General features: G+C 35.7%; 1 protein-coding gene across 2 annotated transcripts in view; it reads right to left on the bottom strand.

Moving 5' to 3' along the window:
- LOC136038821 (electron transfer flavoprotein-ubiquinone oxidoreductase, mitochondrial-like) overlaps positions 1–14,966 on the bottom strand; it is a 204,413-nt gene that overhangs the window by 81,166 nt on the left and 108,281 nt on the right. For both annotated transcript variants that reach the window (XR_010620312.1, XM_065722224.1), the window contains exon 8: positions 11,756–11,938. Coding sequence is in view for 1 of the 2 variants with exons in the window: in XM_065722224.1 (XP_065578296.1) it covers positions 11,756–11,938 (183 nt within the window). In the remaining variant the exon portion in view is untranslated. The remainder of the gene's footprint in view (positions 1–11,755; positions 11,939–14,966) is intronic.

Raw genomic sequence — 14,966 nt, 5'->3', positions numbered from 1 at the left:
TCAGATTAAATAAAAAAAACTAGCATTTTTTAACTGAAAGTAAGGAGCGACATTAAAACTTAAAACGAACAGAAATTACTCCGTATATGAAATGGTTGTCCCTTCCGCAATCCCTCGCTCTTTACGCTAAAGCCTTTAATTGTTTTGAAAAGTAGAATTGTGGCAAAGAGTCAAACTTTAGCGTAAAGAGCAAGGGATATCGGAGGGGACAACCCATTTCATATACGGAGTAATTTCTGTTCGTTTTAAGTTTTAATGTCGCTCCTTACTTTCAGTTAAAAAAACTGTTTTTTTTTTTTATTTAATTTCTGAACGTTTTTGAATTAATGCATGTTTGATTTTGGCTCTCCGCACATAAATTATTAAAATGAAATTTGTATATTAATTCTTTTTTGGCTAAATGGCTTTCTCTTAGTTTTGATCAGACGATTTTGAGAAATAAGGGGTGGGGAAGGAGGCCTAGTTGCCCTCCAATTTCTCGGTTACTTAAAAATCCAACTAGAACCAACTAGAACTTAATTTTTAACGAATGTTTTTATTAGAAAAAATATACGTAACTTAAGAATTAACTTGCGTACTGTCACGTACGCAGGAATTCTTTTCGGGGGGGGGGGGGGGCAAAAACTTCGAAACAGCAGATATAAAGTAGCACTTTTTTATTTAGTAATGCAAAAAGCAGGTATATCGGGAAATACAGATCCTGTAGTATTGTAGTGGATGGGGGGGGGAGAAGACTGAAGCCTCAACAGTGTGTTTTAGGCTCAGGTTATGTTCATAGCGATTTAGAACCAGTGATTAATCTATTATATCCCAATGAAGGGGAAATATTAGGGTTAACAGTACAATATGGATTCTGTATGGGGTTAGTTCTTTTATTGCAAAAACGTAGATTTTAATGAAAAATGATAGTTTCCAAATTTGATCCATTAAAAGCTGTACTTTATCCTGAAAGGGGGGCGGGATAAACGCCCTAATATATAGGATAATTCTATTTTGCCGTGGAAAGCAAACTCTCTTTACAAAAAAAAAAATAACAGCACAATTGCTAATTACTTCAAAGAGGGTAAAAAGTTAGACAGAAAATGGGTTAACAATTGGGCAGTGACTTGACCGGATAATGGCATGCTGTAAAATCCCCCCAAAAAGGCTTCACATATGTATCTAGATTCTTAATAAATGTCCTACTTTATAAAATACTTTAGCATAAAGAGCGAGGTATTTATCTCCTCCTAAATACCTTGCTCTTTATGCTAAAGTATTTTTAGAACCCCTCATATGCGTAATAATCTCTGTTCGTTTTACGTTTCAATGCTACTCCTTACTTTCAAGTGAAAAAACATTTTCATGTTTATTTTTTCTTTGTTTTTTTTATAGTAATGTTAGAAAATCCTTAGTATTTTTAGAACCCCTCATATGCGTAATAATCTCTGTTCGTTTTACGTTTCAATGCTACTCCTTACTTTCAATTGAAAAAACGTTTTCATGTTTATTTTTTCTTTGTTTTTTTTTTATAGTAATGTTAGAAAATCCTGAACCCTTTTCATTGAATTTTTCTTCCCCCATGACATATTCCTCGAAGGAAAGATCCTCCCACATAGCCCGATCCCCTCAACCCCATCCCCCCAACCAAAAAAAACCTGAAAACGTCTGTACACTTCCCAATAACCATTACTGTATGTAAACATTGGTCAAAGTTTGTAACTTACAGCCCCTCCTCTAGGGATTATGGGGGAGTAATTCATTCCTAAAGACATCGTTATTAAGGTTTCGACTATGTGGAACAAAATGGCTATCTCAAAATTTTGATCCGTTGACTTTGGGAAAAAAATGAGCGTGGGAGGGGGCCTAGGTGCCCTCCAATTTTTTGTCACTTAAAAAGGGCACTAGAACTTTTCATTTCCGTTAGAATGAGCCCTCTTGCGACATTCTAGGACCACTTGGTCGATACGATGACCCCTGGAAAAAAAAACAAAACAAAAAAACAAACAAACAAATAAACAAGCACCCGTGATTTGTCTTATGGCAATAAATACGAAATTCCACATTTTTGTAGACAGGAGCTTGAAATTTTTGCTATAGGGTTCTCTGATACGCCGAATGCGATGGTGTTTCGTTAAGATTCTATGACTTTTAGGGGGTGTTTCCCCCTATTTTCCAAAATAAGGCAAATTTTCTCAGACTCGTAACTTTTGATGACAAAGACTAAATTTGATGAAACTTATATATTTAGAATTAGCATAAAATCTGATTCTTTTGATGTATCTTTTAGCATCTAAATTCCGTTTTTTAGAGTTTCGTTTACTATTGAGCCGGGTCGCTCCTTACTACAGTTCGTTACCACGTACTGTGTGATCTTAGTTGAAATTTAAGTTCTCGAGCAGGTAAAACTAAGTTTAAAACGGACCAACAGCTTGTTGTTAATGGACTCGTGAAAATGTACAATTGCATATTTTTTAGGAGGATGAATATAGGATTTTTTTCTGAGAAATTTCTAGGAAAGCCTTAAGAGAATTTCACATTCGATCAGACATACCAGCCGAAATTCACATAGCAACGCTCCTTGGTAGCTTTCGCGAGACAAAATCCGCAGTAAATATCATCCCAGCTGTGTAATATCAACTTGCTTTCTCACCAAACGTTGGTTTACAATATATCTTCTAAAATGAGACTCGTTTTTATTCCCCCTTTTCTTACTACCTCTCAAGCAATCCCCTTGATTGCTACTTACAGCCCCCTAAGCCATCCGATATTTAAATGACAAATTGTACAAGAAAAACGGTTTTGAATCGCCATTCGTAACGTAGTAATTTAGGAAGGTTTTGACAAGAGCCAAATGTTTTTGAAATCGCCTGGTGAAAAAAGAAAAAATCTTGTAAAAATATTCGGTTTACTTTGGACACGGATCTTAGTCGAATTTGCTTCGACAACCGACAAAATTGTACTTAAAATCAATAGAAACATTCTGTTTGAGGACCGACAAAATTTCGCCTCCGATTAGACATATTAGCCAAATCCCCACAACAAGATAGGTAGCAGGTCCATATTCCCTATTTTTGTTCAGGGGGAGGGGTACCAAAAAAAACTTCTAAAACCCAACAAAAATTTGTTTACACGTGTTTTTGTTACTTTTGTACAAATCAAACAAATTCGTGTGTACAAGTCAAGCAAAAGGGGGAGGATCGACACCCCCCCCAGATATGGACCTGGATGGTGGTTTGAAGTGTGTCCGGTTCGAATGTTATTTTAAAAAAAAGTGTAGGTGAGGTGCAAGGTTTAAAGCTATTTTTGTTTTTAAGTTGCCGTTACTGAGAGGAGTGAAGGTGAAATTTGAAGAAAAAATTATAAATAGCAAGGTATTTTGTTGGCTTTCGCTTGACACAATTTGACGAAAATACCCTCCCTAAATCAAATTGATTTTTTGCCAAACACCAGCCCCACATTCAACAGTGCTTGTTGCAATCCACTACAATAACTTGTTGAATAAGCGCAATTTTTGTCCAAACGTTATAAACTTAGAATTATATATTAATCAGGAAATAGTGGCTTTGGCAGGCAATACAAGAGAAATTAAACATTAGGTTTAGCCAAGAAGAAATAAAATCGAAAGATTTTAGAGGCTTTTATTTCTGTGGAAGGTGATGATATGTGAAGACCTTTGATAGGATTCGGTGTCTGGAAATTATGTGGAAATACTCTCCCCTCAGGTCTCAACATTTATCACTAATAACTGTGTGGGCTCCCCTTAAAAAAGAAATATCCTTTAATTGATCGCCTAATACTTAAGGAGTTGATCGCTTTTAAAAGCGGTGTACATCATGGGCGCATACCGCACCTGGTAGAAATGTGGCACACATAACACGAGTAGAGACGAAGCGGTGACAGTCTACCATGCATGGCAGAGAAAGTGGCCCACTGATATTTAGATCAGGTGGTAGAGAGTCTGCAAGCCTTCCTTATACTTAGCTCAGACGCAAAATGATTCACTTGAAATATTTATTTTCGTTTCCTGGCACATTTTCTTAGCCAGGACTGGGTCAGACTCGCGTTTTCACAGAAGTATAGGATTAAACATGCTTTTATCCAGATTTGCGATCTGGCTTTGTTCGATTACATCCCATTATTACTCTAGCATTACAACCTTTTAATTTCACAGTTATTAATTTTGTAAAAATACGGAATTATAATTGTCATCAGCATAGGCACGTATGCTGTGTTCTTTTTCCAGAAGATAAATGTTTTAGGAGACGCAAAGAGGGTGAATTATATGAACAATCTAGAAAATGATTCGAAAAATGATAAAATAACGACATTTTCTCTGTATTTACATACAGGAGGAGGGAGGAGGATCAAAGACCCTCACTCATGCGAATGTACCGGGACGGATAGATGATGCACCATTTCCCAGTCACATAAGCTGCGGGCTCATGCCGTCAGCTTTATTCCAGCATAATTACAATACACACACATGTATTGTGTGTACAATACAGCATACAGTATTGTATACAGTATTGTGTACAGCATAATTACAATACACACACATGCAAAAGAAAGAAAAAAAGGACTAAGTGTGCAAGAGCTTTCGTTAAAATATTCATCACTAAAAGCTAGGGTTTCTGATGGCACACCGTATGTGCATAGGGCAAAAGAGGGCGACATTCATTCTTAGCTAGTTTTCTATTTAGTCTTACTAATGCGATTGTGATCACATGACATTCCTGAGTTAGTATTAAAGAGTCAAAATGGATTTCAAACTTCTCCATTACTCACTCACTTAGGAAAAATGTTGCGACTTCGTTTAGATTGCATAATAGTAAACCATTCACAATAAACTAGAAATACTTCTAGGAATTAAGGTTCCTATGGGAACCGCAGACCACAACATTATCACTTGTCACTCAACCTTCTCAGATTAATATAAATAGACTAATATAAATCATTTCAGATATGTCAGTCTATTGCATCAAATATACGAGTGATAAAAATGCCGCCAAATTGGCGACCCATTTTTAGAGGCAAAAAGTTGTCATCAGCACGTCGTGTCACATTTAGTGACAAAATTTACGAGGTCTTAGTCTTGTTATTAAATTTTCTTTTGTAAATCAACAATTTTTCCTTTCTCGAGGCTGCCATCGCCTTAAGAAAAGATAATGTGTACATGGCTCGCGTGAAGTACGTTTATTAAGCCCCTCTGTCCCAGCTCCCAGACGTTTCAGTTCCCTTTTACAGGGCAAATATAAAATTATGTTTGTTTAGTCATCTTGCGATGACCATAGCCTAGAAACTAATTCTCAAGGTATGGACACAACTTGGGACGAAACATCCCCCCCCCTGTTTACAGATACGTTCCCCGCCAATCAATTTTGTTGACTATTAAAAGAGGCACTAGCCCCTTCAATTTCCAATCTAATGAGCCTTTTTCGAAGGTGGGGGTCTTTCGAGGTTAATCTCTTACTCTTGTGCTTTTGGAATGTATAAACATTTCAAAGACTAGGTTTAAGTATAAATGCTTACGATTTGTTTCAACTGGATTTTTGATTTATTCTATACTAAGTAATAATTTTTAACGGGAAAGGTTTTTAATTAATCACCTGCATCTTGACACTGTTTCCCAGTAATTCTGATATACAAGATAGAATAAAAGAAGAAGAAAAAATCAGAAAAGAAGTTGAAAGGAAATAATTCTTTGGTGAATTAGACTCCTCTGTGAGGGCTAAATTTGAAATCACCGGGCTACATAATTAGGAAGATTTAGAAAACTGCACTAATGAACCAAACGGTGTATCAGGGATTTTCACTCCGCTTTTCTCATTGAAAAACGACTGGAATAGCTATGAATGATAAGGGTGAAATAAATAATAGGTTATTAGTAATAGCAACAACGATAAGTAACAAAAATAGTAATAATAATAGTAAAAATAATAATAACAATAGTAATAAATGGCCTAAAGGTTATAAACAATCACTTTGTGGATTAACTTTCTTTATATTTTAAAGAAAGTTCTCGAAGCAGGTGATTGAAACTTTAAAGAATCAGCTCAAACATCAAATTCAGAAAATCAGATAGTTTCATTGTGTAGCTCCAAGGCCGTATTCAGGGGGGATGGGTTTTAATCCCCCCTTATTTTTCCAAATCATATGAATATAACAAAAATGCATACAAACAAATTTTGACACAATTTTTAAAGTGGCTTTGTGCCCCCCTCCCCCAAAAAAGTCCTGGGAACAGCCTTCCGTAGCTCAACTATTTATCTTTAAGTTCGAAAAATGGTGAAACGAAACCTGTTTTGTTCAATTGGGTACAACCATACAACCATGAAAAAATTAAGATAAAAATTTTGAATGAAAAAGACCTACAGTTGCAGCTATACAGTTGTTGGTGGTGGCAGGTGTCAAATAAAAAGGACGAAAACAAACACTAGTGAAAATGAGCAAAAAATAAGCAGAAAACATACAGCACCAAACAGCTAAAAAAAATTGCCTTCCTTTGAAGTTTTAGTTTCTCTTGGAATCAAAACATTGTTTGGGTTTGAATTTTGACAGACGTAAGGGTTTTCACATTCAACTAATTAATTTTGCTTATTTATTTTTATGGTTCAATGTGACAACACTGACGAAAATTAGCAAAAAAAAATTATTCAACTAATTAGTTTGGTTTGTTTATTTTCAAAGTTCAATGTGACAACATCGATAAAAATGAGCAAAAAATAAATAAAAATCGTATGGCATCAAACAACTTCAAAAAATATGGCTTTCCTTTGAAGGTTAAGTTTCTCTGGAAATCAACACATTGTTAAGGTTTGAATTTTGACGACCGAAACTATTTAGTTTGCTTGTTTATTTTGACGATTCAATGTGAAAACAGTGATGAAAATCACACCGGGTCCTAAAAGCTTCATAATTTTGAAACAACTAAAACAGAAAACTTGGAAAATTGCAGTTTTCAGGTATGGATAGACCTAATATGAGTCAGATTACCAATTGAGAAGCGTCTGAATCATCAGAGCGTTCTAGCGCTCAGTTTTATAGTAAACAGGCATTTGATTCAGCCGATAGAAAAGCTTTAATGAAAGTCCTATCCTTGTATGGCATACGAGATAAGTACATCAAAGTGATTAGTGCTTTTCACAAGAACAATACGAGCATTAATACGGTTTAGGTATGAAGTATGGTTAGCGACTGGTTTAGTGCTGAACCAGGAGCTATGCAGGGTTGTGTCCCATCCCCGTTTGTATGAATAATTTCGATGGACTTTCTCCTGAGCAACACGGCAAAGGTTAGGTAGGAGAGCAGGAATCAAATGAGGAGATAAAAATCTCCTAGACTAAGATTATGCTGACGACTCGAGTGTTCTCGATAAATTATTTAGCAAAATGAATGTAGTTTTGGAGGTTTTGAGAGTTTAGGGTAGACGAATAGGTTTAACAATTAATTTTAAGAAGGCTAAGTGACTTGACTAGGAGTAAATCAAGGGGAAAAGGTGACGTTGGGTTAACGAGAGCATCAATCAAGCGGATAGCTTCACTTACCTGGGTAGCACTATTAATATAGATGGTGGATGCAGTGAAGATATAAAAAGAAGAATAGCCAAGGGATGTTTTTTTTTTCAGTTGAAAAAAGTTTAAGAAAATAAGTCTGCTAACCAAAATAAGAATAATGGAAGCTATGGCAATGACAATGGTCAAGTATGGTTCTGAAACATGGGCCCTTCGAAAGGAAGAGGACGATTTGTTAAACATTTTCCAAAGGATTTATGGAAGAATTGTTTTATGTACCCGTCTGACTGACCGTATTTCATACAACAAGCTATACGGAAACGTGGTTCGAACCCACTTTCGAAGGCAAAATAAAGGTTAAGAGTAAGGGTCATTAATCTTTATCTGTCCATTTTTTTTTTGTTATTCTTTTCTATCTATTTTTAATTTATTTTATTATACTAGCCTTTTTTTATCATTCCTTTTTTATTTATTTCAAATTCATTTTTCTATCATATCTGGCAGAGAGAGAGATCGTATTTCACAGATAAAAAAAAGAAGAAAAAAAAGTAACGTAATAAACGAATATTCAATCAAAATGAAAGGCTTGACGAACAGAAATAAATCGAAATAATATCAACAAAATGAGGTTAATTACTCATCACGCCACAGGAGACACCCTGCCCGACGAAACATAAAAAACACCATCTAGTAAAAAAAAATAACAATGAGTAAATACCGAAACTGTTCCAAAGCTATGCAATCAACGAGGAAGAACAGCAAGGGCTAGAGAAGACAAGCGAAATATAACAAGGCATTCATGGGCATGTCTGCCAGAGGGTGATGATAAGAGGCAAATACGCAAAAAATTAGATTGATTGGACGCAATTAAATACGAAATGATGAAACTACTGGACGCAGACAAAGTTTCTCTTAGAGAGGCAATAAAAGATACAAAGTTATAATTTTAGTAAGAAGTGTCCAGATATTAAAAAAATTGGGAGTTTGGTTAGTAACCCTAGCTTCGAAATCCTCCCATTCCTGCGTGGGCTTACAAAAGCTGGAGGGCTTACAAAATATCTGTATGCAACATTGCCTTAAGTGACAACTATTGTTCAATAGTTAGTAGCCCACTTTCTTTCCTGAGCGTATGAGTGTGCTACTTACTACTACTTACTTTTACTTACTAGAGTAAAAAGATTCTTTTACCTGTCCAAAGAAAAAACGGTTAAGTTTCAAAGTCGATAAAATTAGTTTAGGCACAAAAACTATTTGCCATCTAAAATATCATATACTGCCTATTTTTTAGAAACAAACTTAGGCGAAAATAACTCAAATGTTAAGATACGGGGCAAAATTCTTTGAAGCGAAAATTTTCAGAAAATCCCTGTGACAAGTATGGCAGTGTCCATATTGTACTTTTTTCTAGAAAAAAAGGAAATAAAGAAAATCCCTGTGGCAAGTATGGCAGTGTCCATATTGTACTTTTTTCAAGAAAAAAAGGAACTAAAGTAAAAAGCAAATAATATCAATATAATTCATAAATAGCTAGGAAAACTATATACATCTTTATCTATTTTCTGTTTCCAGAAAAAATATTATCTTTCTGTTCTTTTTGAAAATGCTCCGAACAGCATTTTCCATTATATCTAATTCCCAAGGGAATAATCTCTTTAATATTTACATCCAAAAAAGTAATACTGGAATTATCTCTTTGAGATGTTCTTACTTAAAAGAACCATTTAGAACCAAACTTTTATTTTTAGAATGCACTTTGTCTTTCATTTTTCAAATTCATCTAAAAAGACTTTCAAGCCCGTCATGAAAATACTTTTTCATGAGAAAACAAATTATGAATAAAAGCAGGAAATAACAAAGCAAAAATAATTTATATTTCTTCCATATCGATACTCATAAGGATTATACTTATTTTAGACAATCAAATGGTAGATAACATAGCCTATAATTGCTACAAACATTGGCATATTACGCTAATTTGTGTAATAATGTCATTATTTTAATGGTTGGTGTTCTAAAGCCGGAGGATCTAATCAAGCAACATTTCTATATTTTGCTTTTTTAAGTGAATATTTAAAAATTCAAATATAAGAAAATATATAAACCGTATAAATATAAAACGTTATGGGCTAAACGAAAAGGAGGTCGTTCTCGGTTAGGGTGGGAGGATGTCGCAAGAAAAGATTTAGGGAAATGGGAACTTCCTGGGAGGTGCAAAGAGTGCTTCGAATAAGTTGGGACGGAGAAGGAGTATGCGTAGCTGTGTTAGCCTCATGCGGTTTGGTGCTGCGGTGAGTTCTTAGTAGTAGTAGTATAAGAGGAAATCTTATGCCATGGGACATGCAAAAATTCAACATGCACTGTTGTAACAGTGCAGTGTTGTCAACATGCACTACAGTAGAACATGTACAACAGAAAAAACATTTTTCAAGTGAAGTAAGACAAGCAAATAAGGATCAGTCAAGACCAGAGGAAGTTTGGTGTCGATGGTGGAATTCTGTGAACCTTATGGAACGAGTTCCCACTTTGACAAGTTTTTCACTTCCATAGTTTTATTTGAAGAACTTGATTCAAGTGGTTTATATTGAACTAGTACGATGCAAAATAACAGTGTTGCCAAACTAGAAACCGACAGTGAATCAAAGAGAAGAGATAGAGGTATCTTTTTTAAATCTATAAGTAGAAAAGTATGTCTCCCTGAATGGATGGATTGCAAGTCGGTCGTTCTTACTTCAAAGAAGGTCGGAAGTGATCAAGTCCAAGTTTTAAGAAAATTCAAAGCAAAGAAATATGTTGATGCAAGTCAACTTCGGGTTATCCGTATGTGTAACCACTGTTTGGGAGAGGCCCACAAAATGGATCGGACTGTATCATATTATCGTATATTCATTAACAAAATGGACTTTGCACCTTATCTTTTATAGAGTAAACTTAATAATTTGCACCAGCTGGCTAGAGTATATTACCACAGATAAGAGTTGATAGAAATCAATATCATGGCTTCACGTGAGTGATGATGTTGTGCATGAACAGCGTCAAAGGTTTAAACAGGACCGAACTGAATGTGCATTCCCATGATTCATTAACAAAATGGACTTTGCACCTTATCTTTCATAGAGTAAACTTGATAATTTGCACCAGCTGGCTAGAGTATATCACCACAGATAAGAGTTGATAGAAATCAATATCATGGCTTCACGTGAGTGATGATGTTGTGCATGAACAGTGTCAAAGGTTTAAACAAGACCGAACTGAAGTACATGATGAAGGGAACCAAGGACACGAGTCTGTCGTTTAAGATGACCCGGCTGAACGAACTGAAAGAATAGTTAAAGAAAAAAGCAGATTCACCATAACTGCTTTGTCTAAGGAATTTCCAGAAGCTCCAAGATCTTTGTGCACGCTGCGTCCCAAAAATGACGATGAACGGCCAGAAAACTCGTCGAATTGCATCAGCTTTAGAGTCCTTGATCGTTATCGCCACCGTATAGTCCTGACTTTCATTTTTTTTCCTGAACTGAAGACGTACCTTGGAGGAAAGTACTTTCAAACACAATGAGGACCTTCAAACCAAAATCAAGGATCATTTGGATTCATTGGCGGCAACATTCTTTAAAGAGAAGATTGAAAAGCTAGTCCACAGATACGACAAATGTCTCAATCTTTTCGGTCGAAAAAAAGGAAATTAATGAATTATTTAAATGACGAGAACGCCATTTGGTTTCGAGGCATCGAATAGCCTTCCTTTTACAATATCGATGTTTCTAAAGGAACACTCTAAGGGGCTGTTCTAAGGGAACAGTTCTAAGGAAAATGTTTCTAAGGGAACATAAAATTTACGTCTTACACAACCGATAATTTGAAAGCTTTGTTTTAGCGACTTTAAAATTATGTTCAGATTTGCACAAGTAATCACAAGCCTGCACAATATAGAGCTTGGAGTATTCTGACGGTTTGGGAGAGGGGGTGAGCCTGAGACTTCAAAATGATAGTTTTTTCACTTGATTGATTTTTTTGGAGGATATGTATTGGTGCCAATTTAATTTAGAAATTCCACAACATTTGATGTCCAGGCCTATATTCGGTGCCCATAGTTCTTTAGGTTGAATATACGTTGAAAATTATTAAAAGAGGACAATTTTCCTTTTTTTAAAAGCAAATTTAGATCTTCTCCAATAAATCAAGGATTCCTAATTAGGACAACCATTGAAGACTGAAAATACTACACACCGTTTCAAAACAAAAAAAAAGAGATGGTGACTAACCTCCAAAACTAAGAGTCCAAGGTTCTTTTCCTCTACCAAGTAGATAGAAAATACCCGTGTAAATCATTCCTCCATAGATTCCAAGAGGGGAGTGGAAGGAGGGTCTAACATTTCGAACAGACTTCATTTCATCCCAAACACGGGATTTTCGAATGTTATCTTCATACACTTTTGGGAAGAGACCTTAAAAATGAAGAAACAAGAAAGATTATGCTATTCGAAAAATATGAGAGTGGCAGACATATTAACTATTTCAATCAAAACAAAGATTGACAGTTTGAGAGAAAGAAAGAGAGAGAAAGAAAGAGAAAGAGAAAGAGAAAGAAAGAAAGAGAGAGAGAGAGAGAGAGAGAGAGAGAGAGAGTTCACCGAAGTTAAAAATCCATATATCTGGGAGCTTATAGCCCTCAAAACGAAGCCTCAATTACCCAGTCTTCCAATTTAAGTTTTCTTGTTTAAACTTTCTTATATTGCTTATGAAGTTCCATTGCTATGGAACAGTATAGTATTGCTTGTTTCCTCTGCAATATTTACATCTGATGGTTAACTATTGCTCCTTCCAGGCTATGTTGAGGTGGATGTTCAACTAAATAAAAATTAAATGCATGCATCCAAAAGGGGCGCATCCAGGGTTGTCAAAGGGGCATATATACAATATCTGATAAATCAAAAGACAGATGATGAGCTAAACCAAAAGACAGTATGCGTATCCAGATGATCACAATTATGTACCTCCAATATCTCCGGAGGGAAGAGTACTCAGTTAAGAGTTTCATGGCATATCGAGGAGAACGTTGATTTAAATCGAAAGATACTATGTACATTCAAGGTTATCAAAAAGGTTTATCTACGGTAACTCAGGAACGGCTAAGGGAATTAAATTCAATAGTTACTTGCGACTTTTGCTATATCTCTTTAGCATAATATGTTTTCCTCCTTTTATTTCTTTTGTTTTCAATAGAGGACTTGAAAAGTCTTTCCCTGAAGTTCAATATTACATAATATCTGGTCAATTCTAACGATTCTAACGTCGATTCCAAGCCGAAAGGGTGTATTTTATGCGTTTTCTTAAAACGAGAAAGGGTCCTCTAATGAATCTTTATCAACTGGTCACAGTTCCAGTGGAATATATGCCTCGGGAGAGGTAGGAAGATTGAATTGACGCAAAAAAATTGTTGACCTGGTACCGATTTTTTTTTTGGAATTGAATCTTCTTTAGTAAAGTTGGAATAACAAAAAAAAAAAAAAAATAAAAAAAAATAAAAAAAAAAAAAAATAAAAAAGGCGAAAAGGCGTATCTTGTACGTTTTCTTAAAATAAGAAAAATTCCTCTATTAATACCTTATCAACTTGTTTCAGTTTCAGAGGCATCTATAGGTGGTGGATATCGAATCAAAGCAAAGAATGACTTTGGGAACAATTTTTTGACAATTGACAGTTTTAGGCAATACCTCCTTTGGTTACTAGTCGAAAGGCTGTAGCCTATAAATCGCATTTCGGTTCTTCTTCTAAATGCTGTAATTTATCCTAAAGCTTTCTAAAATCGCATCTTGAATATGATTATTTCTCCTCGGCTTTGCTAATTAAATCAATACATCTATCATTAAAGAGAGACGTGCTTTTATTACCACTAAACGATTATTTGGCCCATTAAGTGCTGCTTGTTGGGGAAAAACCATGTATTTCTCTTTCTTGTTAAACCAAGAGACGCTGTAGAGGGAGGGGGCCAAAAAGCTGCCTTCATAGGAGTAATTTTTTATTTCAAATTGATTTAGGAGCCGATCGTTCCAACTGAGGGAACCTTATCTCCACTACTAAAAAAGACACATTCTGCTCTTCTAGGCGGCTATGCTCCTCGCAGTTCATTACAGATTGAGAGGACTAATCTAGCTCCTAAGTCACTTCCCTAAAAATACTTCATAAAATTATGCCTCAGGGCAGAGTTCTGGGGTACTGAACTTAAAAAATAAACCAAGTATATTGGTTGTTTCCTCCCAGTTTTAACCACCTATCTGTGTCGTCAGCTCGCAAAAACTTCGTGGAGGGGCGGGAGGTTGTAAATACGTATTTTCTTAAATCTAGAGTGGGGGGGTAATTTTTTTGTTTTTAAAATTTCCTTTCATTGAAGGTATACAAAAGCCATTTTACAATGAAAATACAAAAACGAGTTATTTTTTAAAAGCCAGGGGACGATAAATCAAGCTTGCTAAAACCGCATCTTGAATATAATTATTTCACCTCGGCTTTGCTAATTAAACCAATCCATCAATCATTAAAGAGAGATGTGCTTTTATAAGCACTAAACGATTATTTGACCCACTAAGCACGGCTTGTTGGGGAAAAACCATATATTTCCGTTTCTTGTTAGACCGAGAGAAGCTGTAGAGGAAGGGGGCCAAAAAGCAGCTTCAATAGGAGTAATTTTTCATTTCAAATTATTTTAGGAGCCGACCGTTCCAACTGAGGGAGCCTTATTTCCACTACTCAAAAAGACCCGTTCTACTCTTCTGGGTGGCTATGAGCCCAGAAAAATCTCAATGAGGGGGAGGAGCAATACCCCCCCCCCCCCCAATATTAACACCACTGCCAGCAAATACAAGCAAGCAATACAATATCGTTCTTATAAAACTTTGGCAGCTAAATGCTGAGAGTAGTCTATTGTATCCGAATATCTCTAACGATATTCATCTCGTAGCTAATACCGTACCACTTCTACCACTTCACTCATCTCCAGTTACGGACGATAAAGCGAGAGCATTTAGCTAAGGGACCTCGGAATACCCATTTCATTTATCAGATGTTGCACATGTTAATCCTTTTTGCAAACATGAAAACACTGCTAATGACTTGACAGCGAAGATGATGCTAATGTTCAAATGAAAGAGAGCTTTCCTGCAAAGTGTGATTTACAGACATCTGCAATAACGGTAGACTTGACAGCGAAGATGATGCTAATGTTCAAATGAAAGAGAGCTTTCCTGCAAAGTGTGATTTACAGACATCTGCAATAACGGTAGACTTGACAGCGAAGATGATGCTAATGTTCAAATGAAAGAGAGCTTTGCTGCAAAGTGTGATTTGCAGACATCTGCAATAACGGTAGACTTGACAGCGAAGATGATGCTAATGTTCAAATGAAAGAGAGCTTTCCTGCAAATTGTGATTTACAGACATCTGCAATAACGGTAGACTTGACAGCGAAGATGATGCT

This window comes from Artemia franciscana, chromosome 18 (assembly GCF_032884065.1).
Source record: "Artemia franciscana chromosome 18, ASM3288406v1, whole genome shotgun sequence".
Taxonomy (NCBI): Eukaryota; Metazoa; Arthropoda; class Branchiopoda; order Anostraca; family Artemiidae; genus Artemia; species Artemia franciscana.
Note: the sequence above shows the minus strand (reverse complement) of the source record. Positions and strands in the feature narration are given on the sequence as shown.